The sequence below is a fragment of the Plectrocnemia conspersa genome, unplaced genomic scaffold (assembly GCF_051122295.1).
Source record: "Plectrocnemia conspersa isolate PC_06_02 unplaced genomic scaffold, ASM5112229v1 ptg000001l, whole genome shotgun sequence".
NCBI lineage: Eukaryota > Metazoa > Arthropoda > Insecta > Trichoptera > Polycentropodidae > Plectrocnemia > Plectrocnemia conspersa.
This window is the reverse complement of record NW_028277165.1, coordinates 23065293-23089666: the sequence shown is the minus strand read 5'-3', so window position 1 is coordinate 23089666 and position 24374 is coordinate 23065293. Positions and strand designations below refer to the sequence as shown.

Here is a 24374-nt window from a genome sequence, read left to right as displayed (position 1 = left end):
AACGTTGCAGAAAGTTGCGACGCACGATCGTTGTCTATATATAATAATAATAATTTGCGCAAAATAATTTCACAATAAAAATCCAGGAGTGAAAACTGAATTCCATTTATCTATTTAAAACATTTACGTATCTCTACATTTTACCTCTGCGTACTAATTATAAAAATTAAATTTAATTTAATCGATTATATTATATGACTAATAATAGTAGTTTTTCCTCGTTTTCATGTTATTAATTAACCCCCTATCTAATCAATTTATAATTCGGTCTGTCATTTCCTGACACTTGATAAATGTTATTATAATATATTCCATTATCATATTTCCATTAATAATAACATATAAAATGCCCCGCCTACTCATATCAAATTTCGTTAACCGCATGAATTAGTTATATTATCATTCTCATAGAGTTGTTACAGTAAATGTATATTTTTAAATGAAATATTTTTTTCGCTAGTAAAAACATAATTTCACTAACTAGGCCAGTGAAAATGTATCAAACAATTCATTTTATTGGTCAATATCAGTGGAACTGTTTTGTTATAATCATAACATTTTGGTCTTAACAAGTGAGTGTCGTCCTACTGTTGATGTAACTCAATTTGACAGTTACGAAACGTCTATTTGCTGTTTAAACCCAAACCTAAAATAATCTTGATTTAAATGAAAGTTCTAAATCTAACTATAATTTTTGAATTAGATCAAGTTAGATTTGATAATTCGTCTAGGTTAGGTTTGGGTATGAACATTTTTATTAGGGCCGCCGAGAGTGGAACCAAGCCTTAGGAAAACAATGATTCCGGGCCTCAATGACAAAAATATAATTTTATATATTTTTTAACTTTAATATAATTTCTTGAATAAATAATAATAGGTACGAGTTGCTACAAATAAATATAAAAATTAGCCACCGTTGCGACATATTTTAATTAGTCAGTAAAATTATTAAAATTATCTACTCGTAATATTAACTTGATAATTAGCCGTTTTCTTTGCTGCTTAGTAAAGGCATATAGTGGATTTTCACCTCAAGTCAAAAGCAATAAAGTCGTACCCATCGCGGTGAAATATTTTTAGAAAAAGTGAGAATCGAATAAAGCACATCTAAACCGAACTTTGACCAATAGAAGAGCGCAAAAACCATTATCCCTTCTCAGAAGTCAAAAATCCACGTCAAAAGTAATAAAATCGTGTCGGTGCCGTCGCAGCGGGAACGCTCGTTACCGAGCGTTCCCACTGCGACGGCACCGACACGATTTTATTGCTTTTGACGTGAATTTTTGACTTCCGAGGAGGGATAATTGTTTTTTGCGCCCTCCTATTGACCAAAATTCGGTTTGAATATACTTTGGTCAGCCCATCTCATATAGCTCGGCAACGAGCGTTTCCACTGCGACGGAGACGAAACGATTTTATTGCTTTTGACGTGAATTTTTGACTTCTGAGAAGTGATAATTGTTTTTGCGCTCTCCTATTGACCAAAATTCATTGATCAGCCCTATTATATTAGAAGTCCATAGTCGGTAAGAATAGCTATCTTATTTTTAAAACATGGTGTATTATCGAAATGCAGACAAAATATGGAGCAATATGTTAGATGCTATGTATGTCTGTACTTATTCTTCCGCTTATTTTCCCCTGAGAGATAAGTTGGCTTAATTTTGTATTTTGGACTATAATTAGTTTTAGAACTTTCATAAGGTTAGGTTTAGGTTAACAGATACTACTTTTATTATACATAACATAATTAATATGAAAAACTATTTCATAATTAAAAATAATGTTTTAAAATTTTAATATAATATTATATATGCATGAATTTGAAGAAAACAGATCCGAGGTCTAATAGTGCATCTTACTCACAAACAAATCTATTTTTAGTTACAACGCGTAAAGCTGACACTGAAAATCATACAAACAAGCACATTCGGATCAGATTTGCATGATGTTGAATAAATAAATAAATTTTAAACAATCGGGTTTGTGGCACGCGCGCGCATCGATATCACTTTCGCTTCTTTATATAACACAATGAAAAATTAATCAAACATCGTTATTAGCATACAATATCGAATTAACTAAACACATCGCATTAAATAGCATTATAATAAGCAACGAGATGAGAGATAAAAGTGATTTATAAATTATAATTATAATTTAACAAAAAAAAAAAATACATAATTGTTGCACATGAAAGCGTTTTCGAGAAACGTCCGCTGCAGCTAATTACGACTTATTATGGTCGATTTTTTCTACCACTGCTGCTACTGCTCTACACGTGTATTATAATGTATAATATAATATAGTTAAACAGGCCGGTAATTGCATACGCAGAACCGACAATCAATCCGTCGGAAAACTAGACATGCAATAAAGCGCATCCATGCGAGAATGCACTGACGTTGAACGGAGAGGAAATGCTTTTATCATTTCTTCGAAATCGTTAAAACAATGATATAAACGGTCCAACGATCGGTAAACGATGAACAAGGGGGCGATAGTGTAGTTTGAGTCATGCGTAATGTCGCTCAATCTATTTAACCACAACGACTTCATGTAATAAAATGATAAGACTAAAATTAGAGGACATCAGTACAGCACTGTTTTTCAAAATGCTTCTTATACTCGAAGAGAAGCAATGTTATAAAAGTGACTTGTAAAAATGTTATTAATATAAAGTACTAAAGCCGTAACTAGGAAAGTGTAACAGGTGCAAATGAAATATAAGAAATTTCACACTAGTGACAGTTTATGAGGTTAATTATGATTCCACGAAATTCTATTTCAAGCTCTGGAACAGAAAACAGCGTAGTGCAAATTTTCGGGTTTGCGGATTATACGTGATTGAAATATTATTTTTTTAATAAATTTTAAATTTCGTAATCATATAAAAAGTGTCTGATGTCATTTGCCTCTTAATATCGTATTTAAATAAAATAACACAACTACAAGTAAAACAATTTCAAGTAATTTTCTTTATTTGTACTTTCGATTATCTGTAGATATTTAAATAGATATTTTTTTAATAAATCATCTAAAAAAAACCGTCATTGGAAAAACAAAATATCTAGATCATTTAGGTAGACTTTCTGTTGATTATTTTAACCAAAAAGAGCATGGATGGATAGATTTTTAAAGATTAATTCAAAAGCAAATAGTTTCCTGAAATGATAGTATTTTTAAGTAATAGTTTCCACAAAAACAGTATTTTTAAAAGATAATGATCCTTCTCATCCGAATGAAAGCATATTGAAAACGAATAGATGCAAACATTTTACTGGCTAATGTTACAAGTTTAATTCAATCCATGGACCAAAGTGTTATATCAGCAATGAAACGGCTTTGCCGTGCTAGTCTTCTCAAAATTCTTGCTGAAGAAGATGATGGCTTGATCAATTTCCGGAAAAAATTACTACATTTGATGATATGCATGGAATAGCACAATCTTGGTCAAACGTAAAGCCAGTAACACTTGTTCGATCGTGGAGAAAGATTTTTCCTAACGTGGAAATAGGTGTATTGGATTCTGATGAAACAGAGGCAAGTACATCTGAAATATGCAGGTTAATAGAAAACTTAAAATGCTTTGAAAATGTCGATTGGAAAAATATTGAGGAGCGGTTTAATCGCGATGCAAATGATTCGGGTTTTCAATGTTTAAATGATGCGGATTTCGTTGATATTGTCACTCAAACAGAAGATTAAGATAGTGATTGTAAGAATAAATGTGAATAAAATACTAACGTACTGATATTCGAAAATTATTGAGAGATTCTCAAAAATTAATAAGAATCACAAACTACATAAAAAATGACAATCTGTATTGTAAAAATATTATACATATTTTAAAACCAAAGAAAAATTTATTGTTCGAATTATTCGTTACTCCCTCCCCAGCATTAGCCCGGATAATCGAGAATATAATGTATTAATTTGATTGAAAAATATAAGTCTATTAATTTTAAGCAGGATTGTATAATATTTTAATATATAAAGAATTGCATCATTTAGTTATTATAGGAATAAGCCCGGAGTCGTGTTAATAATAAATGTTAAATTAACTTTGTAATTAGTTTATTATTTATTTTATTTACATATACCCTGATTATAAGAATGCTTTATAGCGCACGGATTCGCATCTTATACCTCTCATACGAATGTTAAGTTAATTAGCTACAGATTTATACGTATATGTAAAATGTATGTTTGTCCTAACTAGTACATACATATATGTGAAAAAAACACAAAAAATTTTTTTTACATTGTCCGATTTTATAAAATACAACAATATTATTCACATGTCATAATCAATTGAGCTGATTTTAAATAGCGTATTTCTATATACATACATTGAAATTAAATTGAAATTAAAATAAACTTAGTTACGAACTCTCCGTTGATACTGACATTTTAAAATGAATAGCACGTTAAATTTAATAATTTTATTTAGTCATCCAACCTGAAATATCATGCACCATTTCAGGAGCATTCATCCACCGTAAAATACGTTTCTAATTATGTTTACAGTATACACACGTTAGTATACAATGCATGCATATTTCAAATGGTTGAATAAACCTAATATTTGTATATGAAAATGTCGGTTATTGTTATCAGACCGTAATCAGAATTTCAACAATAAGGTTACATATTATCAAAAGAAGCTTGTAAGAGCATTTTTGTATAAATAAGTATTGATATGGTTTATAAGAGCAATAATATCACACATAATTTGGTTGGCGATGAATATTGCAAGCAGGTTTTCCTTTACAACTTCAGGAATAGGAATTGATATGGCTTTTTTTAAGTACACACTGCAAGCATAACTGTTATGCGCATTAGACCTGAAAAACTGACACATTCGCGAATCTAAAAAAAAATAAAATAAAACAGGTTTGCCAACCAAGAAAAAATTAAATTTTTACTGTTTTTTTTTTCTTTTAAATATTTATCGTACTTGTTAAATATTTATTAATATATGTACATATAAAACTCAAGATACATTTTTTCATTCGTTGACATTCTGCTTTTTTTTAAGTACATGGTTTTCCAATAACCTATTTCATACTAGTGTTTGATATCCGGATTCCGATCAGAAATTCGACTACAAACATACATTCGGCACGCCAATTATTTTACTGAAAAATACCCGGAATTTAATACATAAAATAAAATAAATAATAGCGCATTTTCAATAGAATCACAATGGAAATCGCTACATGACAGCACGCGTTCCTAGAAAGACCACACACCGTGACGTCACATTCGAGCATTAAAAGGGTTTTAACAGTTTGCAAAATGCGGATCAAAATAGTCTCTTCTTTATAAACTATAAATGTATTATTAACCAATTCGAGCATGCGTGCGGTCCTTTGTGTACAATAATATATATAAATTTACTAATGATGGTAATACGAGAGAGCGGCAACAATACAAATTTTGGACAACGAGCAATCGACCAAGCGCTCAAAAGTCATACATTATATTATTCGGATGTTGATAATTCTGGGAAATGAAAATCAATCAGTAATGGTGCATTTATACGTAACTATTATATTGCACGAATAAATCAAAAAGTATACTTCCATTCATTTGAAAGCAGTTAGTGGATATTGTTGTCTATGTCTTCTTTATCTAAGTATTACATCTGATTCATTAATCATAACAAGTAACGAATTATATTATAATATTATGTTTCTATCAGTCGTGGAAGGAATACGAAAATGTAATTTTATTAATAATCTATTGCCATAATGATTGAGATAATCCATAGAAGACGTATACCAGTGTATAAAATTGTAATTTATAAGCAAATTTCTTTTTAATAAAAATATTTTTTATGAGACAGAAAATGGCAATTTATGAAGATAAAAAATCTAAATCTTTTTACATTTAATAAAAATAAATTAATAGTTGTTTTATATTTTACACTAATTTTATTTCGACATATTTGACGTAATATAGAAATGTTTGATTATATTTGTAGTCCAAATATCTTTACAGTTACTAACTATTGTATTTACGTAACTACATTTATATATCTTGGTATTTAATACGGAGTAGCTGTAATAAATTTGTGTTGATTGTTTCACGTGTTATTTGTGGATTATACAGATTTTTTTTGCTTTTCGTTTACGGTGAAAATCCAAAATTTTCCCGGGAAATTTTATTTAAAAGAAGCCAATATCTCGTGCCTTTAAAAAAATATACAAACATTGGATATGCAATTTGCTTCTACGGAAGATTTGCCTTAATCTTATGAATGAAAGATTGGCTGATCCTATCAATGCAGCATTTGAAAATAAAAATATATAAGCCAAAACATCAGATATTACATCAAAAATTCTACAAAACGAATTACAAATATATAGAAGTAGAGGAATTATTATAAAAATATGCAAAAGTTGTTCGATGCTTTGATGACTACATACAAGTCCACTTCAATTGAAAAGGAAAGGGACTTAATCCCAACGTTGTCAAATTTTTATTAAAAAAATTGATATTCGAGGACGCTACGAAATAGCGTATCGTACAGAACGCGAATCGCCAATAAATTATTAAAGTGACACGCGCTCCGCATATCAAAAGCGAGCATCTCTTATCACTCCCAAGTCGTTAGACGGAAGTATTTCTGCTTAAAATACATCCGTTAAAACTGTAAGAGAATTCCGCCGGGCAAAAATATCTGGAAAATGTGTCGACGTGACACTTGATGAAGCTGAAAGGTAATCGATTGTTGATTGACTACCTCCTCAGCGACTTTAGGTCTTTCTGGTAAAGACGAGTGAATCGTTGGTAATAAAAGGAGCAAAAATAGCAGAGAACCCAGATTAAATCCCTGTGTAATGAATACAGTAGTTGAGATGTATATACTAATGAAATAAAAGTTCTTTCGGCCCTTTTTATACATACATTGCCTTCAAAAGCACCCACTTCATAAGCAATACTATAACAAAAAAAAATATTCAAAGGGACATATTGTAGTTCTTTGACGTGGCTCTGTTTGTGCTAAAATGTGTATGCAAATTATTGCTTTTTGAACGTTTAAAAATATATTAGACATGAGAGAAAATATTCAACGAATGTAAATTAGTAGCAGTAAATTTAGTATTGTATTACCAGTAATTTGACAACTGGATTTAATACAGAAAAATAAATAAATAATACAGGCAGTTTCATGTGGTTGTTATATATTTTTAGATATATATTTTTCTAGTAGATTACTAGTGAAAATATAAATTATCTGATAGGTGCTAGTACAATTATATGATTTAAACTTTACTATATGTAGTAATATATATTTATATGCTTATCATTATTTATTTACATCTGATGTATAAATGTTACAGTGAATATGTATTTTTTGGTAAAGTTATATTTTCACCAATAGATATAATTTAATTGATATGTGGCTGTAAAATATCGATTAAGCTCAATTTGACAATTGCGAAACGTTCATTTGCTGTTCAAACCCAAACCTAACCTAATGAATGTTCTCTAACTAATTATAATTTTAGAACTTTTATTATGTCAAGTCCGAAGAATTCGACTAGTAAAATCATGACAGCGAAAGTTTGCCCGAATACATACGTTTAAACGCTTTAAAGAAATACTATAAATATGCAAATTTAATAAAACGAGTCTGCATTACTAGACCAGAAGGGTTAAATTACCGTATCGCTCAAAAAGTCGTAAAACGCTTTGCGGGAACATCTGCGAATCTCGAATTTAGCGCATTTATGTTTTTCCCCGATCTAAACACGTGCTTTTCGCAGAAAGCGATTTGGAACAACGCGAAGATGAGCCAGATACTATTACAAACGTGTATAATCCTACTCTGTAGTTTTTTTATGATTTCCTGTTATTAAACTAAAATAAACACAAGCAAGTTGAAACAATGAAATCAACACATTCACTTTGTTAAACTTAAACTTTAACATAGAATGTAGATATTAAAAATTGCGCACAAAAATGCATATATGCTATATTATTAATACATATTTTGTATATAAAAAAATATTGCTAGCAATTTTTTAGTGTGAACCAAACCTTGATTTATTTAACAATATATTATTATTGATTAAATAACGTAATTTTGCAAATTTATATTACTGCCCCCATTCACTGATAAAAGAAAATAAATTTTCTTTATCATCGACCTTTTTAATTTTATTTTACTTTTCCGAATATATCGTACTCAATAAAAAAAATCAACGTATACATAAATAGTATTAATTCGTTTTATATTTGTTTGAGCAATAAAAAAATATTTACTAAAAAAAATAGAAACGTATTTTTGAAATATGTCCAATCGGTTTTAGAGGTGCAAATTATTATTAAATAATTCTACCATTTAATATCGCGAATTTTATAAACAAAAACTGATCCGTTCAGAGAGATATTTTAATATTTTCACTGATATTTTCCAAAATCTTATTTTGTCACATATTCATCAGTTCATTTTACTCAACAATGAAATTAAATATATATAAAAAATCTGTTTCATGCTATTAAAACACTAACACACACCCAAATTAATATAGATTTTCTAGCATAATGATCGTCGTTAGTATTTATTTAATGTCATCGCGAACAACGATATATCGTTGTTTAGCAGCCAAAGTAATCCGATGAAGCGATTGTTAATTTTTATATTTAAATCTGTCACATTAGCGCAGTCATAGAGATGTCATTAGGATAATGAAAAGCTATCTCAATGTTTCCAGTGAATTGTGATATAAAAGCTGAGATAAACATCGTATAACAATTCGCGGAAATGTTTTGGAAGTTGTTCAAAAAACTTCACGTGTCTAGTGCACGTCTTCCTCCCAATCTTTTCACACATCTTTGATTATAATCCTCGACTCACTTCAAAAGAAAAACTCACGTCCATCATATTTTTGATGTCGTCATCTGGTGTTTTAGCGAAGATGACATAAGCGAAGCATTCGAAAATGTACTTAGCTTCAAAATTAATTAAACTCCCTCCCCTCCTCATACACATTGCGCATGTATACCAAGCAGAACAATTTTTAATATTGTGTCAAAATGTTAAATAAGGTCACGCAAGAAAATAATTTCGCGGGCTGCAATACGAAAACGTGGATTATTATAACATAACACGCTTTAGCATGCGAGAAAATTATGAATAATACACGAAAGGAAGATACATATTCATTTATTCATGTATTACATAAGCATTTGATTTATAATCTGATACGCATGATAAAGCACAATTTTTATGTGAAATAAAAACATATTTATCATAATAAATATTACTGGAGCACAGTCGTTACAAAATCGCAATATAAATTAAACGAAAGCTCTATTTTATCATGAAGATTCCAAGGCACAGATTTACCTAAAAATTACCTTAAAAATTTTATATAAATAATCAAGATATTTGTTTTACATAGATACTATTTTTTTTATGTAAAAATTGAATCATTGAATTTCCTGAATTTTTAAAATACACATTAAGAAAGCTATCGAATAAATATTTAAGCAGCTGCTTATAATATACAATAGGTCTATTAGATCGAACCTAATTTGCATCGAATGCTTTGCGCGTGCGCGTGCGAAATCATAAAATTAACCGTGCTCATAGATACCTAGTCAATCAGCACCAATCTATAGAGAATTCCTGGAGTTCGATTGAAACAATGGGCAATACGCGACTACGCAATTATCGAGATTGAACCCGGATAGCAATTTCCGGTCAATGACGTAACACAATATGCACTACCTTGTGTACATGGAAACTGGATATGCAGCGGATTGTATTGTAACGCAACTAAAATTCAACTAATTTTCTGAAGGATTGCAAGGAGCACCAGAATTATCCAATCTTTGGGTCTGTCTGGAAATTGGTGTATAATTTGTACGTCTGGTGCCTCGGGGCCATCGTATTCTCAAATTTCGTTTTTACAACAGACGTGTGTTGCTTTTCTTCATTTTTCTGATTTAGGCTGCTTAACCTTTTATGTGCTAGATGCGGGTAAATCCGAATCACTGTGTACGGCTCTTTCGGATTTATCCCACGCTAAATAAATTTTAATAAAAAGTCAATTATACAGTAAAAATAAAATTAAAGCTTTAATTAATTTAGCACTAAAACATTGGCTATTTTCACGATGTACGTGGAAAGTTGAGAGCTACTTTTAAGTGCACCACAAAATAGAGTGTTTCGCTTGTGAGTCGACACTTTTTGTTGAAGAAATATCAAGCCAAGTGTTAAATATAACCTAATAACATAAAACACAATCCAATCACATAATTCACAACTCGATATTTCAGAGAGCTCATTTTCGATTCAGAGAACAGCTATAAAATGGTATGAATCATAAGATGGAAATTATTCTTCGAATATAAATACACATACAAATAATAAATACATTCCAGCGTTTCTCAACATTGTTAAGTGTCTTTACATTTTTATAACGAAGACGGAAAAAATGTACAAAAGCAGGATAAATTTTTTTTAAGGAAAATCACGATTAATTTAACTTGTTTTCTTTAAAAAAAAATGCGAATAATAATGTGATACTCCATTGTAATCAAAATATTTGTGGTGCTAATTGACTCGTAATGAGAAAATAACAGTCAAAAATTAAACTATATCAAGTAAAGTAGATTTAAATACAGCGATATAATAATTATCAGTAAAATATTCGAAAATTATTGAGAGATTCTCAAAAGCAAACAAGAATCCCAAATAAAAATGTTATACATATTTTAAAACCAAATAAAAATCGATTGTTCGATTCATCCGTGGCCTCCCTCCCCAGCAATCGAGAGTATACTGCATTCAATAGAACACATTTTTATTGACTGAAAATTATTACTTAAAATGTTTGTTTTAAATTGTCAATAAAACATTTGCCGACCATTGGACGAGATTGCGCAACGTACAATATCTATAATTAATCATGTATTTCAACGGTACACAATGAATGCCGGTATTGCGGACATTAAACCTCAAAACCACAAATAGTTTGACAAGCATTTTTCATAATTAAATTGCGGCGATCGTCTTTTCACTGGTTTTTCCATTGTGATAATAATATAAAGCAAGCCTATATTTATTATAAGTTTCGAGTTGATTTATTTGCATGTAGCCTCAAGATAAATGAATCATACTCAACCATGTAATTTAAAGGAAACGCCTCAAAAATCAGTATGACTCAATCAATAGAAAGAGCGAAATCTCCAGCACCAAAAGTTGCATTTTTTAACGAGAGAAAAGCTCTTCGTGCCCAAAGGAGCCATTGTCTCGGAATGTATGCAACTTTTAATGTATGCAACAGGCTGGCTGGTCTTTTATTATGCACGATGGTGGGTCGCATCGCGTGCTGGAAGTACCCAGGAGAACCACGTTGCGAATACGTTATGCGCTAGAAAACAAGATTTAAGGGCTTCGAGATGCCATTTGTTCCAAAGACTGAATACTAGAGTGCAGTCGAGACGATTTATGACCACAATAAGGCAGAAGAGACAGCGAGCTGGATCGATACTAGGGAATCCGGTCAGCTATCCGATAAACCGAGATTAGTCGAGATGACCCAGTTACTTACACAGATTTATGTAGGTTAGTATATAATATTATATTGATTATTTCAACATTGAAATTCAACTTGAAAATCCATTTTTCACGGAATGCGTGTCGCATTTGGGTAATTGCAGGAAAAACCCGAATAGCTTTCACTAGTTCGAAGAAGCTTGAAGGGAGTCATAGTTTTAAGAATAACTAACTAACAGTGATAATTACTTTTTCGACCGATTAAATAAAGTAGCTCTAAAACGCTGTTTTGTAAATATTTTTTTGTACTTTAATTTCCGATAAACCTGTTTAAGGTCCGTTAAAAAAATTAATTTTCCATATTATCATTGCTTTATCAACTTTTGTTGATTTGCTTTTATATTTCTGAATATATTGTACTCAATTAAAAATAAACATATAGATATAAATAAATATGAAAAAAAGTATACGTATACATATAATAGTTTGAATTACTTTGTTACACCGATAAAAAAATATTTAATAAAAAAAAATAGTAAGGTATTTTTGAAATATGAAATGAATATAAATATCTTACATAATTCAACTTCACGAATTTTATAAACAAAATCTGGTCCGTCAACTTTGAATTTAATTAAATTTAGCCTCGGACCGCCTCGGCCGGAACCGACTTAGGGGCGGAATTTTCACGATGGAAGGACCGTTCGTGTAATGTGGTTTATAAACAGAATGCGCTAAAAAAATATATATTCACAAATAGCTAAGAGCTAAATTGAATATATGAGAACAATAAGCAACAGTTTAAAATACTGATTTTATGACTCGGCCGATCATAAAATGCCGCCCTTATTATAGATACAAATATTTTTTCCCAACCAGTTTCTTAGAATCAGTAAATGTCGAAGCTACACCAGATGTTCCAGATTGTTTGTTCCATTCGAGCACGTGATAAAATAATGAAATTCTTAATAACATATTTCTTCAAACTTGAAAATTGTTAGCACAATTTTTTTAATATGCATGTATGTATGAACTGAAACCGGGAGGGGGGGGGTTTAAAAAAGGGTCGCAAAATTTTGGAATATTGAAGACATGCATTAAGTTACAGATTTTGTATTAGATAATTTTTGGTGTGGGGGGGAGGGGGCAAAATTAAGAGTCACCCCGAGCATCACAAACTATAGCTATGCGACTGTCTATAATTCGGAATCCCCAAAAAAGAAAAGGTTCTTGAGTTATTACTAGTATCGGAGGGGGGAGGGGGAGGTGGAGGCTCACCTTTGAATTTGGTCAGAAAAATGCGTGCCATTTAATGAAATACCATGAATTTAATGAAATCAAAATATTAAAAAAAAACAATCACGGAATGACAAACTTTTGCCCCTCCCCCCCCCCCCACCCACCGGATAAAGTTAAAATGACATTCCCGATTCTAAACCAGAAATTATCTGATTATCTTTTAAAAACAAATCTAAGAAATTTCTAATGAGAAATAATAATTCTAATAAATACATACATACATATGTAGCCTGTCTGGAAGATTTCTTTTGCACATTTAACCAACGGCGTTTGATTATTTCATTTATTATATTGCAGTATTTTTAACCAGATGGTAAATAAAATAAAATAAAAATAAAGAAAAACATGGGTTTTATTATGTCCATTTTGTTCGCCTTTTTTGCCTCCGCCTCTTATTCATATGCTAATTTAAATCTTAAGCTACAATTGGTTTAATTTAGAACTTAAAAATACCTTTGTCCATCGTCCATAGTAAATTCTGTACTTGACATTGACCCCAGTTCGTCTACCTTCGACAAATAGACGTCTGGGTGGGCAACAAAAAGCCAACATCGAGCCAACAACAAACAATTTGAAATACATTCACGTGCTTAGAAGCCGACTATGAGGAATCAATAATGCGAAGATGTATCGATAAGGGAAGGTTGTCGTCCGGACTTGTTTCCTGTCGTCCGACGCCAGGATGTCGACCTACGACGAAAACGAATCCTTTTTTGGCACATATCGCCTTGCAGACTTCCTGTCGCACACACCTGACAACAACCAATAATCTAAAAATAACATATTAAGGCAGTGAGTAGTTGCCACCCGAATGTGTTTGTGCAAGTCTTTTGATGCGATAAACAGAAACAAATCACACCGACATTCCTTCTTCACACAAACTCTACGGTCCCACGTAAGATGCTATCTTTCGGAACCCGAAAATTTTCACATGCGGGTATTAAAAAAATATTGTGTGTAAGGTTTGTGTTTATAACGCGAGAGAACTCAGGTCGTTGCACAATGTTTAAAATCTACGTGTGAGGCGAGTGTTTTTTTATACCAAAAAATCAAGATAATCATCTCAATGTTTAAAAAGTATTATGAATTTTTATATTCCAGACAATCAAATAATACAAAGCTGGCGCCTGTGAAATGGAAAATTATAATGAAATGGAACTTCGACCGTCGGCCTAACACATTAGTTAACAAGGTATCTAGACTATGTTTTAATTAGCGAGGAGCTGTAGCTGAAATGTAGTGGAAGTGTATGTTTGCGATCAATTATTATTTTTAATATTTATATTCTACGATAATAAAACATCATTATATCCCACGTCGAACCGAAAAACTCGATACGGCCCAGTTTACTGGAACAATCCTAACAAGAAAGGCAAACAATCAAAAAACGACCAAATAAATCAAAGCGACAAAAAACGCATAATGTAATTCTTCGCGTCCCATTATGTTGTTCAACAGGCGGAACACTCAAAAGAACAACGTTTTGGGTAAAATGAAATAAAAAAACACACACTCTTTGGTTTGGGGACGACAATACACACATAGGCGGATAGAAGTCTATCTCGGTTTCGACGAGAGCTCCAAAGGGTCAGGATCGCCGGCGCTACCGAACCGATCGATCGAGCCAATGTGACCCTTGTTTCCTCGTTCTTTGAGATCGAAACCGCAAAGAGAGAGAGGACATGTGAGAAGTGGCATTGTCGTTTTCAATGGGAAGCCTATCTGTTCGGAAAATCTCCCGAGCGAACAATGACTCGTGAAATGAGGGATGGTAGCAGAAGCTGAATTCCAAAATGGCTTCCAACCAACAACCATTATATATATTAAAAGTCATGATCATAATAATAAAATATGTAGATGCTTGTAATTCTAAATAGTATCATATATTACGAAACTATTTAGAATTTTGTTTGAGGTTTTACATTTTTTTTAATAATAACCCATGACAAACCTTGTCGAAGGCCTTCTCAAAATCTGTATATACGACGTCTACTTGAATTCCCGCATCGAGAGATTCTGTCACCGTTTTGGCGAAAGACAGAAGTTTAGTTTTCCATAGATCAGGAAATGATGTCTTGAGAATTAGATCAAAAATATGTTTTAGAGGAGCAGCGAGACTGACTTCGCAACCAGAAGAACGCATGTGTTCAATTTAATAAAGCCGTATTTAAAAATTCTTCTTTGATGGTAAGTATTGAAGACCAAGAACAGAAAGAAGGAAGCCACGGAAGGCGAAAAATATTCCTCGAAAATAATTGTAATTTTTGTTTTTCTTTACTATGCTTTTTATTTTTATTATTTGTTCTTTTAAAATTTAATAATAAATATTTTAAGTGTACTTATTATATTTTTCTATATGTTAACGTATTATATTTATAATTTTAATGTATCAAATTGTAACCGCAGAATGAGTTATTTCTTACTCATGCGGAATTACGTAAATCAAATATATATAAAAAATAAGTTAAGTTTGTGCCATTATTATGTTACTTTAAAAGTGCAAATAAACTCGATAATAATTAAAAATGCAATCCAAAATAAACCCACTGATTCAACTCAACTCCAAACTAATTTAAACCGTAATTAAATTTATAATTATGCAATTATAATACATATTTTTAATAAAAATTGTAATGCAATTGTAAAAGCAAGATGCGTATATTGTATTATAAAATTATCTAAGTAAATAACATTAGACTAAGTAAACTAATTATAAAATGATTTACAATAAACAAAGATATCCGAAGGTTAATACACAATTTGATATTAATGTAATTAATATTATTATTATTATTCAAGCGTTAGAATATCCATCTTATCAGGTCAAGGAAAGACTAGATAAATACATTCATATATTAAAAGAAAGCATTTTACTTAAAAATATACATATGTGTTAGTATAATGGGTTCTTTAGAAATAATATACGAATATAACTAAACATATAAGTTTTGCAATTATCCCTTTTGAAAGCAAAATATATGCGTTTGTAAGTATTTTAGCGCCACAAGTATTTTTATTAAAAAATACTTGTGGCGCTGCTTCCTACTGGATTTAGGCAAAAACGTTTCAAAGTAGATGATGAGTTCAGCTTAGTAAACATTAGAAAGGATAGCATTTAATATAAAAGGAAAAAATGTATATATTACAATGAATGTGAATTATATGTATCAAGGAAGTGATATTTTCACTGGCGTTTCAGTAAAATCATATCCGAATACATTTTCACTGGTAGATATATATTTCTACAAGCGAAAGTGCTGCTCTACATAACTTAATTTGACTGTTGCGAAACGTGTCTTTCATGTTCAAACCCAAACCTATCTTAAACAAATTTACAAAACACTACTTTCGATACATTATACTGGCTGCATTTGTAAAACTAGTAAAACGTAACTTTACTGGGTGCGATTTAACAGGGAATTATTTTAAGAGATATGTGCATTTAAATCATTTATTCCATAAAACGGATTTTTTCTTCCGAAAAGGATTCATTGCAGAGAGTTGTTAATGGGGTGTTCACTGTTCTGAACAATAATCTGTTCAACAGTGTTGCACAAACAATTCATTTTATGGTACAATTATTTTATATATTGTTCATTAAAATAATACATTCACTGTAAAATATAAACAATATAATTTGAAAAATGCGCCTTTCGCTTTTAGTGCTTGTTTTAAATAAAACCACCACGATAGCTCAATTTTAAATTACCAATTGAAATCTTTCTCTAGGTTTGTTTCAATCTTGATCTGGTTTTAACGAGCTTGAATTATATTTTTTCTTTATAATCCGCCCCTGTCATCATTCCGTGTGACCCTACCTTTAAGTAGACGCTGCCCTTTGGCGTCGTTCAAAAAAACTGACCCTGCCATGCATCATCGCGTCGTTTTTGTCATACCGTGTCCTGTCCCGACTTGACCAATACCGAGAGACCGACCGGACGAGTTAATTATGCGTCACGACATGGAATTCTTTGTTTATGGTTCTTTTTTAGAAGCCTTTGCCGCTCGCGACCAGCCCATTCAGGAGTTTTTATGTCCACCCGCGAAGCCTTCGAACCTTTCGGGCGCCAGACAGATTCGCAAGACTTTAATAATAAAAATCCCCGAGCTTCGACCCTGCTCTCCCGCGTTGTATAATATATTTTTTGCTCACAAAATTTTAGAAAATTTATAGATCGAATACAATGCCCTTTGTTGGGCACCAACCGAACATCTACATACATCCATCATCTCTTCCAATTATTATTGCGAATCGGCGCCAAATAAATCATCTTTGAACACAAGGGTTTCAATGTAGTTTTCTGAAATTGCAATATGAAAGCATTCGCGGAATCGATTTGGCATGTCGTTATCCACGGTCTACAGGTGTGCACTCTTTTCAACGAGCAATTACATATTTAAATGCGTATACATTTATATAATTACAAAATACTCGGAAAAGTGCGAGGTTAACAGGTGAAAGATATTGAGAAGCAGAGCGCGAATGATGATAATTTAGTAAAATTGTTAAATATTTATACTAGTTAAATATTCCTAGAAATAATAATTATTTAGAATAAGATATCAGCCGTAATTACACACACAATAAAAACAACACCGACAAACCAGCAATCAATATTTGCCTGATAATTTATTATAATTAACGTGAAAAATATTTTATTTTAAATACCTCATCGCCATTTCTATGGATCGATGATTTGATACTAAACAAACAACGGAAATTATTGAAACGTTGTGAAGTATGCTTCATATAGTATGTATAATATGTGGGGGTTGACTACGACGGAAAGACGGTGATCAGCGGCGCCTCGTCCGCTAGCTCATTCATAACATTCAATAACTGTTACACGATAACTTCAATAAAGCGGCACAATCTGTGTTTAATTAGCACACAAATATATACAAATACATATAATATACTAATAAACTGGTATTCAAAATCTTACACTTTAAATGTTATTTCATTGGAACCGCTAATTTAATTTAACACGGGAAATCCGTAGCGAATTGTAAGTTATAAAACATAAGTGTTCCGCAAAACAAGTTTAAATATAGCTGTACGTGAATATTAGATTACAAGAAAACAATTTGATTTTAAAAATATTAATCGAATCGAATTGTACTAAAATATTGTTGTATTTAAAAAAAGAGACATTGTATTTTATAAAATCGGACAATATAATTTTTTATTTATACATATATGAAGGGATGGCCCTAGTTTATTTAATGCAGAAAAACTAAGCTGGTTAAAAAAATATGTTAAAAAAAAACATAAGCTGATACATACATTAAATATAATAATCAAATACTACTTCATCATCTTTCGCAATTATTAGTCATTCAAATTAACTAAATAGTGATTGATTGTCATATTATAATTATTCAATGAATTAACGCATTTAAAACCTAAAAAATATAGATCAACGCAAAAAAACTGTATGGTAACCACAGACCAAAGAATATAACAGTAGTTAACAAAATTGTGTATAGTAGATTAACAAGATGCGGAGAGTAAAATAATTGAGCTGCTCTACCATAAGGGGGAGCTAAAAAAATATTTTTCAACAATGAAAATCAACGAAAATTATACCATTAGCACTTTTACCTACCGGTCACGCCAATCGGCGTCCTGAGCGTGCCGAACGTTAAGCACCGCGGACGCCAATTGGCGTCTATGGCAAATTAAAATTATTTGTTTTTTTTAAGAGATGACTAAATACATGTACATATGAATTTTCATTATATTTTGAATTTTTTTTTTATTATATTTGGACAAATACGAACAAGTCCGAATATTTCAATGAATTTTTCTAAACATGATATAAATGTATTAATGCATAAATTATTAAGTGGTTCTCAACATGTGGTTGGCCGGAAATAAAAATAAATTATTACATTTCCTTATTATAAGATTTTAAAATTGATTATCTTGATTTTAAAATTATAAAAACGAATAATCTAGGAATTGAAATAAAAAAAATTAAATTGAGTAAACCAGCGGTTCTCAAACTTTTTCACATTTGTAAACAAAAAAATTCAAGCACACTTTTCGGACGATGAAAACAATGAAAATATATGATATTTTATACACAAACATATAAATATGTATATTCAAAAATAATCCGTAAAGTAAATGTTAAAAAAAATTGAAAGACCTGAGTTCGAATCCCATATGAACTTTTGTGTTCGGATTAATATATAATGATAATTCTCATCGATCATCACAGATTAGGTTTTCTTAGATTTAATGAATATCGTGATGATTAATTCAAATTGAGCTCATACATATTAGCTATTGAAAGTTCTCTAATAATGAGCAACTTGAACTCATAAAATATATCATATTATATAATAAAAAAAATATATTAATTTCGCAGTGATGTCATCACAACACGCTCATAATGACGAGGTCTTCAATACTTTTTATATATTTTTTGGATTATCGTCCTGAGCGTGAATAATCTAATTTATTTAAAACATTGTATTATATTTACATTATTATTTTAAGCTATATGTATTATTCTTATACTTGATGGTAATAATTAATAAATGGCTAGATTAATATGTATGTATGTAAGAATTTTTCATGAATGGTTTATAGTTAATATAACGTATTTGAACAAGAAATTGTAGGTTAAGCTATCTGTTAATTTATAACTGTTATGATAAATAAGCTCTCCGTTAAATTTCCATCGGATAAAATGGCAGTCATTTATAAAGGTATATGAAATAAATAGTGATACACCTTGTATATCTTATCCTAAAATTGGTGATTCCATTGTATCAGGTATCGAAAATATTCTGGTAAAGAAATATTTTATACAATTCCCATGCCTTGATACAAGTTGTTTTGGAATATAGATTAAGAACAGCAGTTTAGCGTAACCAATTATTAATAATAATCATCAACAAATTGAAATATCTCACTAGTTATCGACAAGTACAAAATGCGATAAAGCAATCGAAATTACGAGCCTCGTCGATTCGAACGATCGCTTATCGATTTACGAAATCTCGGGTTTTACCTGCATACCAAAACATGACACCTCCAAAATCGTAAATAATACAAATTCTGACAACCACCACGACCGAAACAAAACGACGCGAAATTAATGTGTCAGTTTGAATTATATCAACATCCATAGAGCGCTCGGACATAAAATATAACGTGATACACTTGCGTGCAGAAAAATAACACAACAAATAAATGAAGTCATCCTATGGGTAAAAAAATCTCGTATCTAAATATTGCATTACAGGAGCGGAGCGAAATGTGTAAGATAATAAAGTCAAGGTTTACTATTCATGCGTTTGGGGGGGTCTGCGGGTACTCGGTAATTGTAGTGTCACTTCTGAAGCGGCTTTGATTGTTCAATGAAGAAAGAAGAAAAAACTATTTTTGGAAGCGTTACAATAGAAGCAGGTAATCCTCGGGTGCAAAACCGTTGTTTCAATTGCGAAGGCCGTACCTGGAACGATGGCTCACTCAAACCATAGAATGCATTGTTGGGACTAAATCGAATACCCCACACCGCCGTAATCGGCTAAACCGCTAAAGGTGTATGGTAGGCGAATATGGATAATCCATTCGATAAACATTTTGCGAAACGACAGGTAGTAGTCGGGCAAAAACAATAACGCCCAGGATAAGGCATATTAAATTTCATAGAATGGATAGCACACGCGAAGGATCGTTGTTGCTACACATACAACTACAGGTGAAGGTAGCAGTGTTCATTGTGTGCCAGGGAGGGTCCTTCTCGGATTCTCGGAAAAATTTACCTGTGCTACAGCAACCGCGAAAGCCAGGCAATGCAGAAGACGAATTCTGAGATGGATGCGAGTCTGGTTATTATATATTTAGGTATATTAGATTACAATTTAACAGCATCGCCGATTCGGCCCCGTTGGATAATCGGCGCGGATGAGCCGCGTTGCCGATTTTATGCAAGTCGGCGAAAAAGAGTGATGAAGATATTTTTAGGAATGCTATGAGATTACATCTTGAAGTAGATATAATTCTTGAATGAATTTTCAATCGACTTTGATGACGCAAAAACAGCAACGTTTTAAATTAAATATTTACTTGGGGTTATTTACCTAAACTCTTGATGCAGAATTATGGTAACCGAGAGATAATGTAAACATTAACTTAATATCTCAAGGACAATCAGCTAAAATTTTTCATTCATATACATTTATTTATATTCAGAACATGATTATATAAATGCTTTGGGACTCATGGGAATAAATATAACTTTTTTTATCAATTATCTGATGAGTCAAAACGAGTTGTCTGTGAAAATAAATAGCGCGACCTGGCTGTTAACCAAACGTTAAAAATATATTTTAAATAAGAACTTCGCATAAAACTGAAGTTCTTTAATCTTATTTTTGCAAGCCTCGTTTCACCGTCATCAATTCAATTAAAATGTAATGTCGAAATTGTGTAAACCAGTGACGTTATTTGGGGGGGGGGGGAAACATAATTTACCCCCTTTAATTTGGCCAGAAAAAATGTTTCATTTAATTAAATAGTATAAACCTAAGCGAAATAAAAATATTATAAAAAGCTGATTCTAAGGCAGAAATGGTCTCAAATTAGGGTTCTTAATTATTCGTAGTATTGAATATTCAAATATAGATATATGTAATTTTTTCTCGGTTTGTACCATAAATAATATTTAATTAAAAAATAATTATTGGTTAGTAATAATTACTTAAATTAATATTTAATTACTTTCATAATCGTTTCGAATTGTGAAATATGCATTACACACTGTGCGAAGTAAAAGCGTCACAACGAAACTGCTTAATTTATTATTTTGCATACTTTTTGATCAGGAACGCAATTTCAGCTTTTTAAAATCAAAAGGATTAAGATCAGATGCAATTGAATTAATTCATAAAAAATGATAAAACGATTTAAATTCATGGAACTGATTGAAATATAATCTTTGCGTCTTAAACAACAAAAATAATAACGTAAAACGAATTCACAAGCATTTGCAACTCACACCTGTTTTTGAGATAAGCGTTTCACGCTAATAAAGGTGGGCCTTTCCAACATTTTGTTTCGTTCAACGAACGAATTCTGCGAATTTTGGTCATAGTAGATACCGCGGATAAACTTTCTATTTACAAATATTTTTCGAAGGCGTAAAAGTATTTTTTGTTGAGAAGCGTATCATTGTCTCGCATTTCGAATCAAAATAAAGGCGCATCAAGACCATAGATTTTGGAGCGGTACTAGTCATTAGGGTATATTGAGAGAAAAAAATGATTACATTTATATTTGCATTCACTGTAACATATACATAAGGTGACCAGATTTTGAAAATATCAAACGACACTAAAAATAAAAAGATCATTATTGCTGCGGGAGCATAAAAAAAGGCATTTCGAAAATGTTGTTCAAATGCCATCTTTGAAAATTTTTTGATGGGGAGAATTTGCAACGGAAGCTTAAAAAAAGGTTTTTTGAATATAAAAGAACGTCTGGTCATTTTAATATACAGGATAAGCAGTGCTGCGAGATATATTTCGATTTTGATATAACTCTTTATTATAATTTGTTATATTGATATAAAAATAACTTCGTACCATAAAATAATATTTTATATTTATTTAATGAGTGGAATTCCTGGAAATTTTGGTTAAATCTGTGTTCTAAAATAATATTCAAATTTAAAGCTATATCTCTTTATTATTATGCCTTTTCCAAGAACTTCTTATTCTGAAAACTTTATTATTATTACAGGATTATATTCTGAAGCGATGTTATTTTATTCTATACCTATATTTTTGGGAATCGTCCAAATTTTAAACTTCACGTTTGATCTGCACAATGTACAAAAGCATGTTTATCGCACGCGGTCAGCTAGTTACATTTGAACCAAAATTCGCAGTAACGTAAAGTTGTAAAACCAAGTTAATTTTAGATTAAAAATACCAGTAGCAGTCAAATTCATGGCCAATGTTTAAAATATTCAATAGAAACAACCTAGTTATTAATGACACAGTTATAGAATCGCATGTAAAATCTACACACATACACACTTTATTTCTTAGAAGCGCGTTACATAAACAAGCCTTTCTTTGGTGGATTAATAAACGCGTCAATCAATCGATCGCGTGACATTCGTGCGTCAACTTTTCGGTATTCTGAAAATTCGGCATGATATGGTTACATTTTTTTATTATATTACTGTCAAGGTAAAATATTAATCACGCGAAGACACGAAAGTGCGCGATACAGATCCGGGAATTGTTTAATTTCTTATCTATATTGATGTAAAACTGAATTCAATATATAGTATAAACAATTAGCTAAATAAATTAATAATAATAAAAAATAAAAATGATTAAGTTGGTACAGTTTGGATAACATACATATGTACCAGGGGTGGGCGGTGAAATATTATACTTTCCCTTTCGATCGCTCGCGTGTTAAGTAACAAGAGTGATAAGAGCATGCTGACCGCATGCTCTTATCTCTCACTCACTCTCGTCGTTTAACACGCGAGCGACCGAGAGGGAAATTATCTCACCGCCCGCGCCTGATATGTACATATATTATATTTTCCCTATATTCGGTTTAAAAACGCGACGACCTACATATTATATATACAAATACTCGCTGCTCTATAAACAATCCTCGACTAGATTAGATCTTACAGCCATATAAAAGAGAAATCAAGGTTTAACTCTGACCTCCAGGGAACCATTAAGCAGACCCACGCAAAAGTGAAATTTTAATCCACAACTTTTGATTAAATCCCAACTCAGTCACGTAAACTTCGTATATAAATTACGGAGACAATCGAGAGCCACCCACGTGATGGTCATTCGGACGAAGGACGCGCAAAAACTTGAGTGTTTATACATAGAATCAATTCTTTAGCGGACAAGTTTCGATTCGAGTCGTGCATCTGTCAACATTTGAAAGATCGCGTAATAGGCTAAACTATGATTCATCATTGTGAGTCATGGCAAAAGCACACCTAACGATGTAAACACTCGACTGTACATAAAACCGGTACGGAAATCGGGTTAATGCTTTTTGATTGATAATGGCCGTGCAACAAAAGGTGGCTCGCTCGCGCACCGACGGTTGCTGAAACCGAATATGACAAAGTGTATGTATGTAATACGTCGTTGCGGTTTTTAATCGAACGACAATTCGCCGAAGGCGACGGATTACGGAGTATTTTCAATTTATCGATTTCGATGTAAGCTGTCGGTCGAGGGCTTTGGATACGAAGAAATGCCATGAAAACTGACGGTGGTGTGTGGCTGTGCTGAAAGCGCTTCTATTGTATGCTTTGAAATGGAACTATTAATCGTTCAGAGAAGTGTAATCCTAAAAAGCTAAAAGAATACCCGATGAAAAAATATATATACTTATATTTATTCAAATTAAAACCATTGTGTCCTACTAAATTATTCCAATGCATTTCGTTGATTAAATAATTATGTATAGTATTATTAAAATACACAATAAATAGAAGTACGAAAAAAATCATAAAATATTAAACTTTAATGATACAAATAT

At 31.5% G+C, this 24374-nt stretch overlaps 2 protein-coding genes across 2 annotated transcripts in view; one reads left to right on the top strand and one right to left on the bottom strand.

The window, feature by feature from the left end:
• LOC148239274 (putative multidrug resistance-associated protein lethal(2)03659) overlaps window positions 1-18847 on the top strand; it is a 79558-nt gene extending 60711 nt beyond the window's left edge. Inside the window, exon 18 of the mRNA XM_088199798.1 lies at window positions 18417-18847. Coding sequence (XP_088055924.1) covers window positions 18417-18469 — 53 coding nt within the window. The 3' untranslated portion in view covers window positions 18470-18847. The remainder of the gene's footprint in view (window positions 1-18416) is intronic.
• The window catches only part of LOC148239273 (uncharacterized), a 61608-nt gene that overhangs the window by 26532 nt on the left and 10702 nt on the right, over window positions 1-24374 (bottom strand). The window lies entirely within an intron of this gene.